General features: G+C 44.4%; 1 protein-coding gene across 1 annotated transcript in view; it reads left to right on the top strand.

The window, feature by feature from the left end:
• APP1 (aminopeptidase P1) overlaps positions 1-22,981 on the top strand; it is a 71,722-nt gene extending 48,741 nt beyond the window's left edge. Inside the window, exons 10-16 of the mRNA XM_086815796.1 lie at positions 17,961-18,095; positions 18,184-18,264; positions 18,341-18,395; positions 18,518-18,622; positions 18,771-18,842; positions 21,333-21,457; positions 22,574-22,981. Coding sequence (XP_086671922.1) covers positions 17,961-18,095; positions 18,184-18,264; positions 18,341-18,395; positions 18,518-18,622; positions 18,771-18,842; positions 21,333-21,457; positions 22,574-22,744 — 744 coding nt within the window. The 3' untranslated portion in view covers positions 22,745-22,981. The remainder of the gene's footprint in view (positions 1-17,960; positions 18,096-18,183; positions 18,265-18,340; positions 18,396-18,517; positions 18,623-18,770; positions 18,843-21,332; positions 21,458-22,573) is intronic.
• Positions 22,982-23,707: the final 726 nt, after the last annotated feature.

Here is a 23,707-nt window from a genome sequence, read left to right as displayed (position 1 = left end):
GGGGCAATGGTTTTATGAAGGTCAAACCCTCCCACACTAATATGAAACCTTTCATACTTGTTTAAGTTTTCATTTGCATGGTACGAGTTGGCTTTTACGAAAGCCATGAAACCTTTCGTACTTGTTTAAGTTTTCATTTGCATGGTACGAGTTGGCTTTTATGAAAGTCATACTCTACTGCTTTTTCCCCCTGGTAGAGACACTGCAAACAGTGGATGATGCTGCTCTTCTCCAAGCTCAGCCCACTGGTAGCAGGAAGAGGCCATGGTTCGCTGTAGGTGATGGACCCTTGGTGTCCATGGGCTGGGGTGAGTGGGATATAAATTTGAGACCGTGTGCTCAAGGGTTCAAATACTTAACCAACTCGCCTACACAGCCGTGGACAATCATACTCTACTGCTAGTATGAAGGCGCACACTTTTCAAGTTTCCATTTGCATAGTACTAATGCATATGACTGTGCGTGTTCCCATGGTTTTATGCCTCCATCCAATTTGGATCCCCCTATGTAGAGGCAGGTGCCGTAGATGTAGAAAGGGGTGGGTTGAGCCCCGAAGGCTTTACACTAGTTGGGCTGACAAGTCAGGAATGGCAGGGAGCACATGCGGGTGGAGGGGTTGAACTCACGGTTGTGGTACGCACAGGCCGTCCACATATACCTTACGATTTCTTTTACTAGCCCAATTTTTCCCATGTGACTGGCCACCCAGGCCCACCCGTCGAGAGGTTATGCCGCGCTGGTTTGTTTAGAGAGAGAGTGCTTCCAAGCCCACTTTTAGGAGCCAAGGACTAAGAGTTGGCTGTTTGTCATATTAATGATACCTGCTGTAATGTATAGTGCCTCATTTTGGGGACTAGACTTAGGAGAGGAGGATTGGAAGAGGATAGAGAGACTGCTGGTGATGGTCTCCAGCATGATCAAGAGTAAGCCATTGGTGCCACATGAGGTTATGCTTGCTGATTTTTGGGCATTCCTGATGCTCTTTGCCAGATCATCACTTACGCCTACCATGTATACAAAAGATTGTCTTTTGCAATTGGCACTTGAGTCTGCCCCACAGCTTGCACATGAGGGGCATAGTACATCATGATATTCTCACATCACCATTTGGTTTGATATACATGGTCTCTAGATGGATCACCTCCTCTTGCTTGAGTCAACAACGATCTACAATGGCTATCCTGGCCAGATTGCACCATATTTGGTGAAACCAAGGTATGGAGAGAGAAAATAGCTTGCTGCCCGGACTGTGCATAAATTAGGGTTAGGGTTTCCAAACCCTAAAAATCAGAATTTTCAAATTTCAGCCCACTTTATTGCATGTACCCGGTTGTGAGCATCTTTTCAACTCTCATCTATTGTAAAGGTTCAAGCACTTTGTGCTTGTGGTTTGATTCAATATATTCCTATAAAGGGGAAAGGGCTTGTTCCCTCTTAGTGAGGTCTCGTTTCTCTTTTCTCTGAATCCTACTTTCTTTCATTATTTGTGATTATTGATTAAGTGGGTTTGTGAAACCGATCCCGTCAAGTGGGAAAGACTCAATTGGACACCTACACGTTTAATAGCACAACTTTAAAACCACAAATATGAAATGGACAACTTAAAATAACTTGAACTTTAAATGAACAGAAATGGAAAGATGGACACCAGCACTGGGGCCGGAACGGGCCGACCCCCCCCTCAATATACGATATATTTATTGGGAGTATTTAAAGAATACAATGCTCCATGGGTTCTGAGAACCAGATAATGTCCATGCACATATGAAAACAGTACTAAACAAATAGCTCGAATTTCGATGTAGAAGCTCGAAGCAGATTGACCACTAGTGTGGTCCAATCGCTACGGTCCTGTGCTTTCACTGGACTCCGCGGAGAGCACCACACTGGTGTTCCGAGACCACGCACAGACAGGCGCTCTCGTACTAACGCCTGGCTCTCCCGATCTCAGCACCTTTGGACCGAGGTTCGCCCATATAGCTTGGACAACCCGGCACCGAACGGGTGTAGGCCGAGCGGGACGAATCTTTTACCAGATTTAAACATTAAATGCTTTACTCAAATCTGAAAATCACTTACTTGTAGTTGGTTGATAGAAGACCAAGACTTGTGGAATGATGAAGCCTTCCAGGTGATGAAGTAGCAGTTGCCTTGTGGTGAACCACCAAGGCAGATACCTCCGTAAAAGAAAACCACAGCCACCTTATAGAATGCACAGCCTGATAGTGATGGATACACAGCCGCCTGTAGAGTAGTAAGCGCAGCCTGTGTAGAAGGGAAACGACCGGCTGTAGAGGTGCACACAGCCGCCACAATTGGTCCAGAAGCGCAGCCTGGACAGCATACAGGTAAGGTTGCCAACAATAGGTGGTGGGCAACCTGTAGCATGTGCTGTTGTAGAGCAGCCAGCCGCCTGCAGAGAGCACTAGCCCTGTAGAAGAGGAGGCGCAGCCAGCAGCCTGTAGGAGATGGTGTAGAGGAAGCAGCCGCCTCAAAGAAGCAGGTTCAGTCGCCTGTAGAGGGTCAGGCGCAGCTGGCAGAGCAAAGATGGAAGACAGCCGCCTGTGAGCAGCGTAGGCTGTCTCCTGCAGGTTTCAACGCAGCCACCAGCAGTAGGGTACAGCCGCCTGTAGAGGGGCAGCCTGTAGGGCGGATGCAATGATATAGTAGTCAGCCGCCTGCAAAGAGAGTGCTAGCCGCCTGTAGAATACGTGCGCCAGAGAGAGAAAGGTTCGCCGGTTGATGGGAAATCCACGCCAGAAGGAAGCGATTCCTCCTACGCTTGAAGGGGGCCCTTTCTTTTAATAAAATTAATGTGGAGTTTAACTCCACGCTTGCATGAGGGTGGGGGAGTTTGGGTAGGTGCCTTTGCCCACCCCCACACTCACTTAAATGGGGCTCCCCACCTTGGCCCCAAAGTGGGTGCCCAAAGTGGTGCCCACATTTAAATGAATGTGAACACTTCACCTTATAAAACAAAGAGGTTAGAGATAAAATATTAAAACAACATATACCATATACTTACCACCTGTTCACATGCACTGAAACTCGTCAGAATACAGAGCACACTTCACGACTCACTGGCAGGCGTCCCCGCTCAGTAAGTAACACGTCAGGCAGGCAAACACACGAATACATGTCATGCGAAAACAGTTTCAAACATGCAAAATATGTGTGCATGTGCAAAAAGTAACATGGACATATCTCCCGTTCATGGAACATGTACAAAATATCTGTCGGCACAAAACTGGCTCGACATAAAACATAAAAATCCTGGTCTTCCTATGGAGTGACAGTCCCATAGGTAAGACGCAGTTCCAGGCACGAGTTTCCCTAGGTGTGACAGTCCCATAGGTAAAACACGGCACGAATACTGGCTCTTCCATGGCGTGACAGTCCCATGGATCGAACACAGTCCAGGTCATACACGGGTGGCACTGATCTGGCTCCCGTCCATACGACACCATCCTGCTAACACACGGGTGGCACCAGTCTGGCTCCCGTCCATGTCAGCAAAATACTGGCCTCTTCACACGAGACACTGGCCTGGCCTCAAGTGAACGAGACGCAAAAATGTGGGAATGGACCAAATGGTCGGCCAATTGGTGACATCCCCCCGGGCTTCTAAAGAGTTGACCTCAACTTAAAAGCCTCAAGATATGCCTGCAACAATTGTGGATAATCTGCAAAATAATCTTCATTTACCCATTTGGCATCAATAGGCAAATAATTCTTAAACTTCACAAGGTATCTCCTGGAAAGCTTTCCTGCAGGTAGCTTTCTCTCCTTGTGAAAAAACAATCTGTTCTGGCTGGAGGATCTCCTCAAGCTCTTCAATTTCTGGCGGATCTTCTGTGACAGGCTCATCAGGATCTGGCCCCACATATTTCCGAAATAGACTCACATGAAAAGCATTGTGAATCTTCCAATGACTAGGTAAAGCAAGCCTGTAGGACACTTCATTGATTTTGTGAATCACCTTGAAGGGTCCATAATAGCGAGGAGAAAGCTTAGGGTATGATCCTTCTCGTCCTGGCCTCTTCCAAAGCCTAGCCTTCTCAAATTTCAGCAATACCCAATCACCTTCGTTGACTTCCATGTCCCTTCTATGCTTGTCAGCAGCCTTTTTATGCTTATCCTGAGATCTTGCAATGGCTGTCCGCACCTGACCAAAGGCAACATCCAAGTCACGAACATATTCATCAGCTGCAAAAATCTCATCCTTGGTACGAAGGATGGGTGGCAAGACCACTCTGCCATAAATAACCTCAAACGGAGCCTTTCCTGTGGAAGCATGGATTGTATTGTTGTAAGCAAACTCAACAAGTGGAAGATACTTCTCCCATGCACTCTTCTGATCTGCCACATAACACTTCAATAAATCCAACACTGCTGAATTTGCAGCTTCACTTTGGCCATCCGTTTGGGGATGATAAGCTGATGAAAATTCAAGCTTAGTACCCATATTATCAAATAGAGCCCTCCAAAATAGGCTTGTAGTCCTGGGATCTCTATCCCCAACAATGGATTTAGGCATACCATGATGCTTGAAAATATTAGCAAGAAAAAGCTTTACCATATGATCAGCTTTGATGGTTTTCTTGACGGGCAAGAAGTGAGCTTGCTTGCTAAACCTGTCCACAATAGTCCAAATAGCATCATTCCCATGCTGGGATCTAGGCAAATCCATAATAAAATCCATCGTGATACTTTCCCAAGGTTGCGAGGGAATAGGCAATGGCTGAAGCAAACCTGGAGGCTTTTGCCTATCAAATTTCACCTTTTGGCAAGTGATACATGCACGCACATAAGCCTCAATGTCTTTACGCATGCTTGGCCAAAAGAAATACCTCTGAATCATGCGAGTAGTAGGCATAATACCTCTATGACCAGCATAAGGTGGAGCGTGACATTCGTCCATAACCTTTGGACGCAAATCCTTCACCACACATAGGCAATTATCCTTCATGAGATAACCCTCATTGATAACATAAGAGGCATGTGAATGACCAGCCATCAAATCAGTCCATATATGGCAAAAATCAGCATCCAAATGATACAAATCTCTCATAGCAGATAGATCTCCATGAGAGGCCACTGAGACTGCAGCAATATAAGGCCTCCTAGATAGTGCATCGGCCACGACATTTTTCTTTCCTGGAGTATGCACAATCTGAAAATGAAACATGGAAAGAAAATTCGCCATTCTCATTTGCTTCTCTGAAAGCTTGGTTTGAGATAGAAAGTATCTCAAGCTTTGATGATCTGTCTCGACCACAAATTCAGCCCCAAGAAGGTAGTGTTTCCAAATCTTTAAGGCGTGAATTACAGCCAAGAGCTCTTTCTCATAGATATCCATATGAAGCTCAGCATCATGCAAACGACGGCTCTCGTATGCAACTGCATGCCCTTCTTGATTTAGGACAGCTCCTATGCAATCACCACAAGCATCACATTCAACCATGAAGGACTTGTGCAAGTCAGGAACAATCAATACTGGACCACATATGATCGCATGCTTGAGCTGCAAGAAAGCATCCTGTTCCTTTGAAGTCCATTTGAAAACAGTTTTCTTCTTTGTGAGATCATGTAGAGGAGTGGCAATCATAGCAAAATGCCTTATGAAACGCCTGTAATACGAACATAATCCCAGAAAACTACGTACTTGATGTACGTTTTGCAATTCGGGCCAATTCCGAATAGTCTCTATCTTTGCAGGATCCATTGTAACTCCATCCTTGGATACAATATGTCCCAGATAATGAATCTCTGAAAGGAAAAACTCACTTTTCTTGGCATTGACGAAAAGTTTATGCTTCCGCAACTCTTCGAACACTGTGACCAAATGAGTTCTGTGTTCCTGCTCATTCTTGGAGAAAACCAAGATATCATCAAAGAAGACTCCTGTAAACTTGCGATGGGATCGGAATATCCTATCCATCATACGATTAAAAGTAGCAGGAGCATTGGTGAGACCAAAAGGCATTACCAAGAATTCATATAATCCGAAGGCTGTCCTGAATGCAGTCTTATGGACATCTTGTGGCACCACTCGGATCTGGTGATAACCACTCTTCAAATCAAGTCTGCTAAAGCAAGCTGAGCCATCAAGCTTATCCAAGATATCATCAATACGTGGAATAGGAAATCTGTTCTTGATGGTAAGCTTGTTCAAAGCTCTATAGTCTACACACATACGGAATGATCCGTCCTTCTTTTGAACAAGAAGCACAGGAGAGCAGTAAGGTGAGGAACTGGGCTGAACCAAACCTTTCTCTAAAAGCTCGTTAACCTGCTTCATAATTTCTTCTTGTTGTGCAGCACTCACTCGGTATGCGGGTTTGTTAGGTGGAGAACTACCTGGCACAAGATCTATGCAATGATCTTCGGGCCTTTGGGGAGGTAATTCACCTGGCAATGAGTCAGCAAAACAGTCTTTGAATGCATTAAGAAAATTCAGCCTATCATTAGACATAGCATCCACATTTTGATGATTTGGCACAAGACTATCACGCACAAAAACCAAGTACGCAGAAAGACTCTTTTTCATTGCTTTATTAATTTGGATGTGTGATACAACTGGGATAGAATCCCCTTCTTTGCCGGCATCAATAAAGTGCATGCGGCCTTTATGCATAAAAGAAATCATATTAGACTTGTAGTCTTTGCGGGGCTCAAGCCTATGATGCCACGGCTTGCCCAACAATACATCACATCCATTCAGTGGAGCAACTAAGAAATGCTCATTATCCAGATAGCCCTGAATATGAATACGCAACTTCCCAATCAAAGGGGTAACCTGCACCTCTTTGCCAATAAATGCAGCTTCGGCTTCAATCTGAGGTCCCATGCTTTCAACCTCAATTCCCAATGCAGCTGCCATTTGCATAGAGATGAAATTGTCAGTTGCACAGTCATCAAACATGAAGAGTGCGGGCTGATCCTTAACTTGCCCCCATGCCTTGCAAACCATTCTCTCTTTAGCATCATGACCTGTATTACCTTGCACATCAGGAACTGCATGAACATTTGCTTTGGTGTGCTTGTCCTCGTGCTTTGGTTTGCGATCTGGGCATTGCCGGAACATGTGGTCTTTGCTACCACAAGAAAAGCATTTTCCATCCTTAGCATATTGCTCTCTTTGCTCCGGGGTTAATCCAAATTTGTTCTTTCTTGGGCCCTGTTCTTTATTTTCAGCTTTACCACCCTTGTAGGACTCCCGAAAGTTCTTTTTAGGTGGCTGTCCACCCTTTTGCTGATTTGGGGCAGCCTTGTCCTTTGCCTTGGAACCTCCTTGATCCTGCTTGATCTTGAGCACCAATTGCTCTGTAGCAAGGGCAGAAGCTGTGAGTTGTTGCAACGTATGTTTTGGGTGCAATTCAATACCCGATCTATAAGCAGGTTGCAATCCAGAACGAAACTTCCTCTTTCTTTCCTCCTCTGAGATTAGCATGAAGGGAGTCACTTCCAGCAACACTTTCCAAAATTTGTTAACATACTGTTGCACACTCTCATTATCTTTTTGTTCCAGCCTATCCCACTTTTGAGTGAGAGTTTGCTCTGCGTTGGGTGGCAAGAACTGAGCATAAAATCTATCTTTGAATTCCTTCCAAGTAGAGATGGGATCCTTGGTGATCTTTTCGGTGATCCACCAATGGGCAGCAGTGCCTTTCAAAAACATGCTAGCATGGCGCACCTTCGACTTTTCTGTAAAGTCTTCATCGCTAAAAGCAATGTCGAACTGTGCCACAAACGCTAACACCTTAGAAGCATCGTGTTCACCATGAAAGACATCAAATTTGACAGATTTATCACCTGCTTTGAACTCCTTGAGCTTCCTGGCATGAGGCTGATGGTCCTCTCTTTTTCTTTTCCCCTTATCCAACGGGGTAGCCCTATCTGCATGGGCTCCATGGGCCGTCAAAGAAGCTTCATGGGGCACGGTGGCATGTGCTCCACGAACTCGAAGCTCAGATGCATGTGACTTACCTGCATATGGCATAGTCTCTCCATGAGACAACTCAGAAGGCAAAATTTTTCTGGAAGGAGACCTGTCACCATGAGATACATATCTTGCATGCATGTGACTTTCGTGCCCTCCATGAGCACTGGCATACATAAATCTATTAGGCTTTGTGCCTTGGGGAGATAATGCATGACGAGAGGTGACAGTCACCTCTTCCTTTTGCATATAAGATTTCAGCCTCTGGGATGCGGGATCTCCATGCTTTAAACGAGGTGGATTTCTGAATTTTAATTCTCCGTCATCCCCCTCTTTGATATCACCTTTGCGAAGGAGATAGGCAAGTGCCAACTCCCTTGGTTTCTTGCCCACTTCACGAGCCATAGATTCAAAGGTTACATCAACCATAGCCTCAGCCTTCCTGGCTTCAATAGCACTTTGTAGATGAGGATCTTCATGCAAAAACTTCAATTCTTGCTCTTGAGCCTGCAAAAGTTTTCTCATATGTTCCATTTCAGCCCTCATAGCATCAGGGTCTTGTTCAAGCATAACTGTCTTTCCTGGAGACAGTTGACCTTTGGATTCACTATCCATAACCCTTTCAAGGGGCTTGTGTCTACCTCGCAGGGCATCAGACCCACGAGAAGCACTAGAGGGACCCCTCGAATGTGGTACTTCCAAAGGGTTGCCTTGGCTGTCCATTGTGTTCAAAGTTTGCTAAAAGCGGGATGTCCAGTACACAGGTTCGTTTCCCCACTAGGAAGAGGGAAACAACCGTGCTCTGATACCAATGAAACCGATCCCGTCAAGTGGGAAAGACTCAATTGGACACCTACACGTTTAATAGCACAACTTTAAAACCACAAATATGAAATGGACAACTTAAAATAACTTGAACTTTAAATGAACAGAAATGGAAAGATGGACACCAGCACTGGGGCCGGAACGGGCCGACCCCCCCCTCAATATACGATATATTTATTGGGAGTATTTAAAGAATACAATGCTCCATGGGTTCTGAGAACCAGATAATGTCCATGCACATATGAAAACAGTACTAAACAAATAGCTCGAATTTCGATGTAGAAGCTCGAAGCAGATTGACCACTAGTGTGGTCCAATCGCTACGGTCCTGTGCTTTCACTGGACTCCGCGGAGAGCACCACACTGGTGTTCCGAGACCACGCACAGACAGGCGCTCTCGTACTAACGCCTGGCTCTCCCGATCTCAGCACCTTTGGACCGAGGTTCGCCCATATAGCTTGGACAACCCGGCACCGAACGGGTGTAGGCCGAGCGGGACGAATCTTTTACCAGATTTAAACATTAAATGCTTTACTCAAATCTGAAAATCACTTACTTGTAGTTGGTTGATAGAAGACCAAGACTTGTGGAATGATGAAGCCTTCCAGGTGATGAAGTAGCAGTTGCCTTGTGGTGAACCACCAAGGCAGATACCTCCGTAAAAGAAAACCACAGCCACCTTATAGAATGCACAGCCTGATAGTGATGGATACACAGCCGCCTGTAGAGTAGTAAGCGCAGCCTGTGTAGAAGGGAAACGACCGGCTGTAGAGGTGCACACAGCCGCCACAATTGGTCCAGAAGCGCAGCCTGGACAGCATACAGGTAAGGTTGCCAACAATAGGTGGTGGGCAGCCTGTAGCATGTGCTGTTGTAGAGCAGCCAGCCGCCTGCAGAGAGCACTAGCCCTGTAGAAGAGGAGGCGCAGCCAGCAGCCTGTAGGAGATGGCGTAGAGGAAGCAGCCGCCTCAAAGAAGCAGGTTCAGTCGCCTGTAGAGGGTCAGGCGCAGCTGGCAGAGCAAAGATGGAAGACAGCCGCCTGTGAGCAGCGTAGGCTGTCTCCTGCAGGTTTCAACGCAGCCACCAGCAGTAGGGTACAGCCGCCTGTAGAGGGGCAGCCTGTAGGGCGGATGCAATGATATAGTAGTCAGCCGCCTGCAAAGAGAGTGCTAGCCGCCTGTAGAATACGTGCGCCAGAGAGAGAAAGGTTCGCCGGTTGATGGGAAATCCACGCCAGAAGGAAGCGATTCCTCCTACGCTTGAAGGGGGCCCTTTCTTTTAATAAAATTAATGTGGAGTTTAACTCCACGCTTGCATGAGGGTGGGGGAGTTTGGGTAGGTGCCTTTGCCCACCCCCACACTCACTTAAATGGGGCTCCCCACCTTGGCCCCAAAGTGGGTGCCCAAAGTGGTGCCCACATTTAAATGAATGTGAACACTTCACCTTATAAAACAAAGAGGTTAGAGATAAAATATTAAAACAACATATACCATATACTTACCACCTGTTCACATGCACTGAAACTCGTCAGAATACAGAGCACACTTCACGACTCACTGGCAGGCGTCCCCGCTCAGTAAGTAACACGTCAGGCAGGCAAACACACGAATACATGTCATGCGAAAACAGTTTCAAACATGCAAAATATGTGTGCATGTGCAAAAAGTAACATGGACATATCTCCCGTTCATGGAACATGTACAAAATATCTGTCGGCACAAAACTGGCTCGACATAAAACATAAAAATCCTAGTCTTCCTATGGAGTGACAGTCCCATAGGTAAGACGCAGTTCCAGGCACGAGTTTCCCTAGGTGTGACAGTCCCATAGGTAAAACACGGCACGAATACTGGCTCTTCCATGGCGTGACAGTCCCATGGATCGAACACAGTCCAGGTCATACACGGGTGGCACTGATCTGGCTCCCGTCCATACGACACCATCCTGCTAACACACGGGTGGCACCAGTCTGGCTCCCGTCCATGTCAGCAAAATACTGGCCTCTTCACACGAGACACTGGCCTGGCCTCAAGTGAACGAGACGCAAAAATGTGGGAATGGACCAAATGGTCGGCCAATTGGTGACAGTTTGTTACAAGTAGTTCATCAATTTTTGACTTTCACGTGTCCTTGCTTTACATGGTATCAGAGTTAGGTATTCTCGTGTGACATAATTTTTGGGGAGGCCACAAATTACATTCACCGTGTCAGGAGAAAAAGAGGAGAATATTCATTAACAATCTAGCGGTTCTCGACGTTTTGTGACAGTTTCTTTTTCAGACCATGAGAAGATTCAAAGGTACAAAAAGCTTGAAGTAGATCCAAAGATTCAAGCTTTGTTTGAGAGAAGAGCTAAAGCTAAAGCCTTTGAAGACTTTCTTATTGAGAAGGCTGCTGTGATTGACGGTGTTGCATCAACGAAAGCCTACCGCAACATGAGAGGAGTCTCTACTTTAGAAAAGTCAAAGACCATGAAATTTACTTAACTCACCATCATCAGAGTAGGTAGTCAAGATGTAACGTCGAAGTCCCACCATATCCAAGTTGCCTCATCTCGTCCTAAAAATCCTCATAAGGACAAGGAGAAAGCCAAAGAACCAGATATGTCCATGGTGGCTGATTTGTCGAAGGTTGTTACAGCAAAAGGAGTAGCGGTTCATGAAGTAACTTCACAAATAGCTACCAAGCGGGAGTTCAAGACCGAAGAAAAGGGTGTCACGTTTGATGCTTTTTATAAGCTATTTCTTTCATTAGGCAATTAGATGTTGCTTTTGGTGGTGAAGATTATTCATAGAAGTCCTAGATCAAGAAGACGAGAATGCACTTGAAGGCTTCTGCATTGAATTAGTGGCTCGAGATTGTCCATGAAGAGAAAGAACCGAAGACGTGGAAGGACTTCAAGGAGATGTTCAATAAAAGGAAGTTGATGTATCAACAGTTGCTGGTAGAGTATACCAAGGAAGGAAAATGCTTCAACTGTGGAGAAAAAGGACATATGGTTGAACAGTGCCCTAGCAAGCCAAAGAAGGAGAATCAACCACAAAAATCATCTCAGGTGAATGCTCTCCTTGAAGAACTCTTGCAACTAGATGATACTCCTTTAGAGAAGAGGAAGCTGTTTATGGCTTGGGGCAAGGTTGCCAATCAATCATTCTTATCCACTTTGATACTGGTGCTACTCACCATTATATCCATCCTCAGGTAATTAAAGCTCTCAAACTGCCTAAGGAGAGGTTTGGCACTCCAGAAACGTCAGGTGTTGCCTTTGAAGGGAGGCAATCTCAGGTCACCTTAGCCCTTAGGAAACTTAGGATTGAGATAGGGGAGTATGTAGATCATGAGAATTTTGTTATGGGAAATCTAAGCCATTGTGATTTTGTACTTGGTATGCCTTGACATAAAGAGTTGATCTAGCCATTGATTGGGACCGAAGCAAGTTTAGGTTCCCTTTCAAAGGTGAGAATGTATTTTGATGTGGGAGTTGAAGGAAACTCTATTCCCATGATATTCCATGTACAAGTTTCCAAAGCAATGAAATCGTATGTTTCCTCGTGCTTTCTTTTTGTAAAAGACTCTAAAAATAAAGAGTCTGAGTCTAAAGAGTCCCTCTCTAGTTTGGATACGGAGAGGATTGATTTCTTAAAGAGGTATGAAGATTGTTTTGCAGATTCTTTACCTGATGAACTACCACCAGAGAGGCGAGAAGGTCATCATATCGACCTCATTCCTGGGAGTAGAGTACGCCTCCAAACTGGCCACCTTACCGCATAAGCCTAGCCCAATAGGAGGAGATTATGAAGTAGGTAAATGATGCATCTTCTTCACAGCTATCATGCCTTGGTAGTTTATGTGGATACGGATTTGTGGCATGCTCGCTTCAGGCATTTGAATTATACTTCTCTGTAGCTGTTGTTTTCTTAATAGATGGTCGAGGGTCTTCCACCACTAAAACCCTCCCATGCCACTTGGGTGGCTTGTCTTCATGGCAAGGAACACCGAGATGTATTTCCTCACGGGGTTGCTCATCGGGCTTCTCATGTTCTTGAGCTCATTCATATGGACCTGTGCGGCTCCATGCGGACTACTACCCTAGAACGAGCCAGGTGAAACCGGCCTTCAGAAACTTGACGGGCGGTGAGCACACTTAATCACACTTAAAAACTCTTTTTGAACCGGAATAATAAACTTTGGAGGAAGAAGAAAAAGAATAAGTGGAGCTAGAGTGCTCCTGCACAAAAGACCAATTGGCCCCAAAGCATGGCGCCCCCGTAGGTATTTATTTATCACTCGAGGTCGGCGTAGCCCTTGTACAATTCCCGACAAGATGCCTCCTTGATTCACGCGGAGGAGATCTCCTTGCACTTTCACCCAATTTGTGTTGTGGGATACAAGAGCCTTGGCCCCCTTTTTATACAAGATTGGGGGTGAAAAGCATAGCTTTTCCCCCTTAGAGAAAAACTTCTATGAGTGCTTTTCTTAAAATAAAATAAAAAACTCTTCGAAGGCTTCTCTCTCTTTTTTTTTTAAATTTAAAAAAAATACACGCTTCTTCTTCTTCTTCTCTCTCTCTCTCTCTCTCTCTCTCTCTCTCTCTCTCTCTCTCTCTCTCTTCGCTTTTAGCTGCTCGACGCCTTTTCTCTTGCGTTTTGAGGGTTCGCGGGCTGAAACGTGCACCAACTCGACTGTTCGCCGTTTTGTGCTGCAGTCGGCCACCTCTGTCATGTCTGCTGCCTTGTGCCACATTAGCCGCCTCTGCCACGTCACCTGGGCTACGTTGGCTGCTGGTCGGCTATTGCTACGCAGGGTTTCTACTACCGGGCTGCTCCTGGTTGTGCCACATGGCAATGCCATGTCTCCTAGACTGCTGCCTGTCTACTGCGCTGTAGGGCTTGCTACACGGCATGTTCTCGAACAATGCTCTCCAAAATAAACTCGTCATTCGAGGATCTCGGTCACTAACAATAGATGTGGGCATCCCATGGTACTTGAAGATATTTGTCAAAAATATTCTCACCATTTGCTCTGCATTAATCTTCTTCTTGACTGGAATGAAACGAGCGTGCTTGCTGAAACGATCCACGATAGTCCAGATGCCATCATTCCCACTCTTTGTCCTAGGAAGATCAAAGATAAAATCCATAGCAATACTCTCCCACGGTCTATCTGGAATAGGCAAAGGATGAAGTAACCTAGGAGTCTTTTGACGGTCATACTTCACTTTCTGACAAATGATGCAAGCACGAACAAAAGCATCAGCATCACTTTCTGACAAATGATGCAAGCACGAACAAAAGCATCAGCATCCCTGCACATAGTAGGCCAATAATAGAATGCCTCCAAAGCTTTTATTGTAGCCTCAATACCACGATGGCCTGCATAAGGCGGAGCATGGCATTCTGTCGTCAAAACCTGCTGCCTCAACTGAGATGTGACACACAATTTGTCATGCATCGCCAAAAATCCTTGAGAGAATAATGATCAACTCGCTCTCCTTCAGTCAAACGATCAAAAATCCGCTCAAAATCTGTGTCATGAGCATACTGTTCTCGCATATCATCAAGTTCATGATGAAAGATAATAGAGACGGCGGCCACATGTGGTTTCCTAGACAAGGCATCCGCAACCACATTCTTTTTGCCATCCACATGAAAAATTTGAAAGTGAAACATGGATAAAAAGTTTGCCCATCTCATATGCTTCTCTGAGAGCTTCGTTTTGAGTAAGGAAGTATCGTAGAGTCTGATGATCACTCTGAACAATGAAATCAGTCCCAAGAAGGTAATGCTTCCAAGTAGAAAGAGCATGAATAACCGCAAGAAGCTGCTTCTCATACACTTGTAGATTCCTTTCTGTTGGTGACAAAGTTCTACTCTCATAAGCAATAACATGTTCATCCTGCGTAAGAACAGCTCCAATGCTATTCCCACATGCATCACATTATACCACAAAAGGTTTATGTAGATCTGGTAGAACCAAAACTGGACCAGTGGTTAGCTTTTCCTTGAGCTTGTTGAAAGCTTTCACTTCCTTCTCTGTCCATCGAAACTTTACATCCTTTTTGGTCAGGTGAAGCAATTTCTGCAAAGAATCGGATAAACCTCCTATAATATGAACAAAGTCCTAAGAAACTTCTCACATCATGTATAGTCTGCAAATCCGGCCAATTCTTTATTGCTTCAATTTTTGCTGGATCCATCCTGACGCCATCCGTAGACACTATGTGCCTAAGAAAGTGAATCTCCTGCATGAAAAATTCACTCTTCTTTCCGTTGACAACCAATCTATGCTTTCTGAGTTCCTCAAACACTTTGGTCAGATGCTCCCGATGCTCCTGAATGAGAAAACACAATCATATCATCAAAGAAGGTGCCCACAAAAGCACAGTTGGGGTCGGAAAATCCAATCCATCATCTCGTTGAAAGTCGTTGGAGCATTCGTAAGACCAAAAGGCATGACCAAAAACTCATAAAGTCCAAAAGTTGTCTTGTGCACGTCTTCTGGCCTGATGCGGATTTGATGGTATCCACTCTTTAGATCAATGCGACTAAAGTAAGCTGCTCCTTGTAACCGATCCAAGATATCGTCGATTCGTGGTATAGGGAATCTGTTCTTGATGGTAATCTTATTCAGTGCCTTGTAATCAATGCACATCCGCCAAGAACCATCTTTCTTTTGTACCAAAAGCACTGGTGAACAATAAGGCGAAGAGCTCGGCTGAAGCAATCCTTTGTCTAACAGATCACGCACTTGGCTCATTATCTCTTCTTGTTGGGCTGCACTCACCCTATAGGGTGGCTTATTCGGTGGTGAACTTCCAGGAATCAAATCAATCCCATGATCCTTAGGCCTAGCAGGCGGCAACTCCCCTGGCAAAGCCTATGAAAAACAATCCTGAAAACTTTTGAGAAAATCTATTCCTTCCTTGTCCAACTCAGACAGGTTGGAATCTGTGGTATCCTGATTCTCTTTAACAAACACTAAGTAAACAGAAAGATGTTTCATTATTAAACGAGAAATGGTGGAGGCCGATACAACAGGAATAGATTTCCCTTTAAGCTTTACATCAAGAGAGTGTTCCTTATTCTTGAGAGTGAGAGAAATTTTCCTATTGAAAGTATCTACTACCGCTTTAACTTTATGGCACCAAGGCATACCCAACAAAACATCACAACCCTCCAACGGCATAATGTAGAAATCATCCTCTTTGTCCATTAAGTCTGCACATAAGTCTGCACACTGAGACGCAGTTTCCCAATGATCGGTGTAACCTCAACCGAATGTCCAGGACAAGTCAAAGTAGCCTCATGCAACACACCCATCTCCTCTAGTTTGATGCCCAACTTTGCTGCAAGCTCGGGGGTGATGAAGTTTGCATGAGCCCCAGGATCAAAAAAGATCAAAACCTCATGATCTCGAAGTCTTCCCCATGCTCTGCACAACTCTGAAGATGCATCCCCTTGCTTCAACCCTATCAAGTCAGGTACTAGTCCAGTAGAGGGGTTTTGTTTCTTTGCTTTAGGTTCCTCCTGTGAGTCATCTGTGTTATTAAGTGCTCTCTTCGGACACCTATAGTACCAATGTCCCTCTTCTCCACAAGAGAAACATTTGTTGGCAGCTATAAGTTCTTTCTTTTCTTCATTCGTTCTTTGAGGTAAGGGCTGAAATTTCCTCTTCTTGGATTGCCCCTTCTCTCGTGGTTCAATGTCTTTGTTGTCCTTTGACTCCTTTAACAAGATTATCATAGGGATGTGGTTTGAGAAAAGAATTGCCCACAGCATTAGATCCCATGCCCATCATACCACCTCCCATACCAGGCATACCAAAAGCACTTCCGCCACCACCACCATAAGTTCCATACATACCTGGTTGCATACCATAGCTCCCAGTCATGCCCATGTTGGGTACACCCGTCATGGAATGAAAGATAGAGCCTCCGCCAAAGTAACCAGGATGAGAAGTATTAAAAGGGTTTCCATGGGTAGGTGGGGGAAAAGAAGAAGAAGAATCTGGATATGGCTGAAAATTTGGGTAGATGAGAGCTGAATGTTGAGGCTTAGGTTTCTTCTCAGACTTCTGCTTCCTTGGTTTAGAATCAGCTTTGAAGTTTTGTGGAAAACGTGAATCCTTCGCGAGTTCCATTAATCCCTCCCATCAAACTTTGCATCTTTGCTTCATAGGTGGCATCATCATCTTCAAATTCTGGCATATCGGGAGGCAATTCTTGCTCGCTTTCCTCATCTTCTTCAAAGTAGTCGTCCTCTTCTGAAGATAAATCCTTCATCTCCGCACTAGTTCCAGCCATAGAATTAAATGTGTTGACCACAGGCTCGCCCCTTGAAAAAGTTGATGATGAATCCCGGCAATGGAACCTTGAAACCGGCCTTCGGAAACTTGACGGGCGGTGAGCACCCTTAATCACACTTAAAAACTCTTTTTGAACTAGAATAATAAACTTTGGAGGAAGAAGAAAAAGAATAAGTGGAGCTAGAGTGCTCTTGCACAAAAGACCAATTTGCCCCAAAGCGTGGCATCCCCGCAGGTATTTATTTATCACTCGAGGTCGGCGTAGCCCTTGTACAATTCCCGAGAAGATACCTCCTTGATTCACGCGGAGGAGATCTCCTTGCACTTTCACCCAGTTTGTGTTGTGGGATGCAAGAGCCTTGGCCCCCTTTTTATACAAGATTGGGGGTGAAAAGCATAGCTTTTCCCCCTGAGAGAAAAACCTCTATGAGTGCTTTCCTTTAAATAAATAAAAAAACTCTTCGAAGGCTTCTCTCTCTCTTTTTTTTAAAAATTAAAAAAATACATGGCGAATAGCGTTTTTGATTCCACGCTTCTTCTTCTCTCTCTCTCTCTCTCTCTCTTCGCGTTTAGTTGCTTGACACCTTTTCTCTTGCGTTTTGAGGGTTCGCGGCTGAAACGTGCGCCAACTCGACTGTTCGCCGTTCGCTACGCAGGGTTTCTACCCGGCTGCGCCTGGCTGTGCCACGTGGCAGCGCCACGTCTCCTAGACTGCTGCCTGTCTGCTGTGCTGCAGGGCTTGCTACACGGCTGTCCCCCTTGGCCACCTCTATGCTGTCCCATATATCATTAGTTTGTGTGCTTGCTATTGCGGAGGCACATGCATGGTTTCCCCAGCGGGCTTATTTACTCTCTGGACTCTAACCAACAGTTTTCTTTTGGAAGCAGTTCTTCATGGGTCCCAGCTTTGAGACCATCTCCTCGGTTGGTCCAAACGCAGCCATCATCCACTACGCCCCTAATCCTGATACATGTGCAGAGATGCAGCCAGAAAGCATCTATTTATGTGATTCAGGAGGACAGGTACACTGGTTTCTCTTTTTTTTTTTCCCTGGTGTACAGAGGTCCAGTCATGTTTCATGAGATGCTTAGAGTTTTGTTCCATCTGCAGTATCTGGATGGTACAACGGACATTACCCGGACAGTGCATTTTGGCAAACCCTCTGCTCATGAGAAAGCATGCTACACTCAGGTACTTATAGTGCCATGGTCCTCCAAGTCATCAATTCAACATTCTTAAACTGTTTCTAACGCATAACCCTGGGCAGGTCCTGAAGGGGCATATAGCCCTAGATACGGCTGTTTTCCCGAATGGTACAAATGGTATGCCTCTGCTTTATTGACCCTAGAAGTTTCAATGCAGTTATCTTTAATGCAACATGTTATATAGTGGTTTTCTTAATGCTAATATTGCTAGTATATAAGATCTTTTGCATGAAATGCAGGGAACGCCCTTGATATTCTAGCAAGAATCCCATTATGGCGAAGCGGTTTGGATTACCGTCATGGTACGGGTCATGGAGTAGGTTCGTACCTGAATGTTCATGAAGGTAAGGTTTTACTGGCTTAAAATAGTGTATAAGATGCAAAACCGTGGAACTTCTAACCAGTCATGTGCTACTATTATCTGTTAAAACTGATTAATAGATGAGATTGTGTGCAATCCTGTTTACTTTGAGACCTTCTATTGTGGATCAGGTCCACATTTGATAAGTTTTCGACCTCAGGCTCGGAATGTTGCCCTTCAGACATCAATGACAGTTACCGATGGTAAAATTTTCCAGCTTGTATTGTGTTGTAGTTTTTTTAGTTTTAAAGAATAGGGACATGCATTGAACGTGTCCCTTGGAATCAAGAGGTATAACCTGTTTAAGTTTGAAATAAAATATCATGCTATCGTCCAGACTACCTTTCACCATACACTGCCTTCGCATGCTAGCCTCCCTCTAGGTTGTTGTGACATAGCAAAAGCCTTCATGCGGTTAGTCACAGCCCTTAAGCACCTTGTAGGAACATTAAAGCATGAGAGAGAGAGAGAGAGAGAGAGAGAGAGAGAGAAGAAAGAAAGAAAGTCATATTAACGTCCGCGGAATGCCTTGAAGGCATATGGGACCAAAAGACATGACATCACAATCATTACAATCCACTTCAAGGTGACTTAGGCGCAAGTGCGCATAAGCGTGAACATGAAAATAAAAATAAAAAGCTAAGGGTCAACTACCATGTGTAATATGAAATGCTTGTGGTACGTAGGAGAGAGCTAGTTAGTGGGGTTTAGGCTTCGGGAAGTCTTCAATTATTGCTCTTCCTTCGCGGTAGACAGCCCACTTTCTAGCTTGGCGGGCTTGTCGAACTTTAGAGAGAGAAAGAAAAAAGAAAGAAAGATATATTAAGCATCTACTAAAGACCCAATGGGCGTATGAGACAAAAGTGATACAATAATGTCCATGGCATATCTCATCATGGAATGGAAAATAAAACAGAAAGAAAACATAAACATAGCTATCTCACTCGGGTGATACAAAACTGTCCATGGAAACTCATCATGGAATACTAAGAACATAGAAACATGAGAGCAACATCAGCTCCGAGTAGATGGTATCCCACTCTCCAAAATATCAAGCATGTCTAACATGACATGTGACATAAAATGCCCAACTCTTCACCATAATTACTATCATCATATTCATCTTCTCTCCTCAGTACCTGACTGCACAGAGTGTTTCTTTGTAGGTTAGGTGAAGTGCTAGCCAGGAGTGTCGTTTGATTTGATGTCTTCATTCTCAGCCACATCTTGTACTTGAATTTCAGTTGTATTACTTCTTTCTTGAACAAAATACAGTGTAGTAGTTTAGGATTCTTGTATGTGATGTATGTGTGATTCCGTTGCACTCTTCCTTCTATCACTGGAAAACCCAGGGGCATAGGTGCAAGTGTTCTACACGTAGTGGATTAGTAAGGTCCGAGAGACTGTGTGGTACATAGAGTGGTGAAACCCACCATGCTAGACACCAGGAGCCTTGGCATGAGCACTGTTTCACCTACTCCATGGGGAGACGAGGGTTTCGAGCAGGAAAGAATTGTATTTCTGGGGCGACTATTTATGTTTGCTTTTGCTTTTTCATGTGGAATCTGGTGATCTTCACTAGAAACTCTTGAGTAATATATCATTACCAAAGGGAGGGGCAACCATTCCATTCCAGTCTAGTGTGGTGTCCAATATCTCATTATGTTATTTTCTTGTGTTGTAATGTGATTGAATGAATGGTTTATAATTTGTCATATTGCTTAATCTCTTGTTTAATAGTTGAGCAAAGTTCCTTGAACACCCTATCCGTGTTATAGGTTGTTCCTAAGGATCTGTAGAAGATCAAATTTTCAGTAGTTTATTTCAGCTTTCAGCCTCAGCCCTTCTTATGCTAGGCTTCTATTGCTCTCAAAAGTAAACAATATAGCAGTAGTTTAGGTATCTGTTGTGCCTGTGGATTGTCTCAAAGTCTCCCAATGCTCCCAACTCTGAACTTGCACTTGGAACAGCTAGCCCGTACAATCATCTACAGTGCCGCCTTGCCCCTACTTTTACTTCTACTGTTCTTATGCAGCCTCTTTGCTTCCATCTGCTGCTCCCATAATTCGCCTCAGAGCTGATCCAGGCTGATTTTCTGCCAATCGCTTGCCATAGGTCCTTCTATAACTCTGGGAAAGGCTGGAGGCAGAGTCTAATGAAAAATGATGAAGATGGAGAATGGGGGGACTGGAGAAAGTTTTTTGTAGGCCCCACTTTTGCAAATAGGTGCTTTGATACTGGTCCACCCGCAGGTTGAAGGCTTCATGACTGCTTTTATTGATATTTTACACAGAGCTTTGCCTGCCTTATTTACATGTCGCCTGCCAGTGGGCACCCTTTTCTGCCCATTGCCAACAGGCTCTTCCCACTCTTGCCCAGCCTGCTGCCCTCTGTTGCCTGTGTGGGCCTGTTTTCTGCCCACATAGCTTTTCTGAACAGACAGTAATGAGGTGTGTCACTACGATAATTTCACTGTAGGATTCCTCAGCTTTGTACAGGAAGAGCTTGGATGTTCTATAGAAAGCTGAGAAAGAAGATGGGAATGTTTGCTTGCTGTGAACAGGTCTTTTTTATGAGAATTGATTTGTAGTCCCAGGAGATTTGTGGCATATGTTTTTGTAGGTGTCTTTCAGATTGAAGCTTTTTCGATTTGCTTAGTGGTTTGATGGTTGTATCTCATGGTCTTTTGACAGAGCCTGGCTATTACGAAGATGGAAACTTTGGGATCAGGCTAGAAAATGTTTTGATTGTGAAAGAGGCTTCTACTGATTATAACTTTGCAGATAAGGGGTATTTAGCTTTCGAGCACATTACATGGGTACGTAAAATTTCTAGCTTTCAACAAGCAAATGATATGTGTTACTTCTTTTTATGATAATGTAACCTTACTGAAAACATAACGCAAGGTTTAGGCAAGTTTTTGTTTCTTTTTTCTTTTAAAGCTATATATCATATTATTGGTGTTGGGATTTGAGCTCATGCCCCCTTCTGGCCAGCATGGTATGATAGCCACTGGGGCACGGGCTGGTCGACATGTGTAGGCAAGATTAAGTGCGGACCCTATCTAGTTGTACTTTGGGTGAAATCTGTAGATTAAATCTGAGATCTCATAAATGTATAGCTTAAAGGGAGTGGAAGCCCTGTTTGACTCCAATGTGCTACAAATCTCACCTGACATTACAACATGGAGCCCGAACCCAGCCAATGACCGACTCTCAGAGCCATCACCCTCAATATCATCTCTAAAAGGCCTCGATAAAATCCACGAAGCAACGAAACACCCTTTGCTTTCATGCTGTTACCTCCTCGATGGCAGCCTGTAGTGTAAAGATGAGATCTAGGATTGATTAGTTCCTCCTGAATCCTGCCTGACCTGTGGCCCTCTGTCCTTGTCCCTATGCCCATGCTATGCCCATGAGCTAATCTGAACCTCCAAGACTGCTCTGTAAATCTTGGCCAATGGGTGGCCCTCATGGTGGTTCACTAGTTATTTGGGTCCAAGGGGTCTCCTGCCTTGCGAATGGGGATGCATCGTGTGGGTAGTCCAGGATGAGGACAGCCCCTCACAAAGAAACCCGTTAAAAATGTGAGCTAGGATAGGAGCCAGGGTCTTCCAACCATGTGCCAGATATTTGGTGCGCAGGTCTTCATGGTTACAAGCTCTAACAGGGATGCATCATCTTTTGAATCAAATCTTTTTTAAGATTTATATCAACACAGACGTGCACACACACCCATGCACATGCATATGTGACTGCAGTGTTTGACACCTCCCGTCACTTTTAGCACGTCGCATATTGGCATCTTGGCAGATCACTAGTCAGAAGAGTATTGATATTGCGTAATACAAAGGTATGGTTTCAGGTGTCAGCTGAGTGATTTAGAAGTCTCCTTTTTTTTTTTTTGAACCCATCAGTTCTTCATGCTTTTGCAGGTTCCTTTTCAAAAGAAGCTGATTGAGGACTCCCTTTTGTCCAACTCAGAAAAAGAGTGGGTCGATGATTATCACCTCAATTGTCTTAAGCATCTCAGTCCTCTCCTCTCAGGATCAGACCTTGAGTGGCTGAAAAAGGCAACTGAGCCTCTCATTCTTCAGAGCGAGTAAGCTGTTTAGTGTTACAAAGCACTACCATATTCAACTGCTTGATATATATATTTATTTATTCAAAATTTGTAGACAAATGAATTGTTTGAAATAGCTTGAAAAAAATCAGATACGATGGGAAATTGTCAAAGCTAGTATTATTGGGGCATAGTTATCTCTTACCAGACCCCAACAGTAAAACGTACATTTGTTTTAATCAATAATGATTTAGGCTTAGCCTTTTTTGGAATATCAAATGTCTTTTTTTTCTCTCTTTTTTTGGTAGTCTGACCTTTTTTGCGTTTTCCATTTGTTCATGCGTGTCACATATGGAGGACACTTGTTGAGTTCAAGGGGTGATATTGAGGATATGTCTTGTGCTTCAAGTCCTAATCTCTCCAAATCCTTTTGTCCCTTGAAATGATTGCTCAACTTCGAATTTGTGTGAAAAGCCTTGCCTGGTCCGTGTGGTACGGCGTGCTTAGAGAAGGGTTATGGGGATGGATCTTGTGTGCTTACTTCTATTTGCATGCTTTTGTGTGTAGGGGATGCTTAGGTTAGGAGCAAATGTACGTTCTGGACAATGTCTTTAAACACTTCATACAGATACAATCCCACACCACATTGGTTGAATGATGCCATTCAATATCAAAGCCAGAGGGCAACTAGTTCCTCGTGGTGGCATGTTTTCGTTATGCCTGCTTCACACAACTAGATGAATATGTAGATGTAGAAATGGATTGAATGGTTTTAGGGGTTTTGAGTTTTGAGTATTGTGGCCTTGAAAATTTATCCCATATGCAAACGGGAAAATGGGTGCCAAAGAGCCTCTCCCTTTTGTATTTTAAACCCCCTCTATTGGCAATGAAAGAGATATTTTATGGTATTTGCTTCATTTGTTTTTCACATTGTATAGGTCTGGCAGTTAGTTCTAGTTTATCTTTGCATCAACGCTTGAATCTACTTTAGTGAAATTAGTCAAGC

Source organism: Cibotium barometz, chromosome 21 (genome assembly GCF_041138505.1).
Source record: "Cibotium barometz isolate CiBa-2024 chromosome 21, ASM4113850v1, whole genome shotgun sequence".
Classification (NCBI taxonomy): Eukaryota; Viridiplantae; Streptophyta; class Polypodiopsida; order Cyatheales; family Cibotiaceae; genus Cibotium; species Cibotium barometz.
This window is presented reverse-complemented; position numbering and strand designations above follow the sequence as displayed.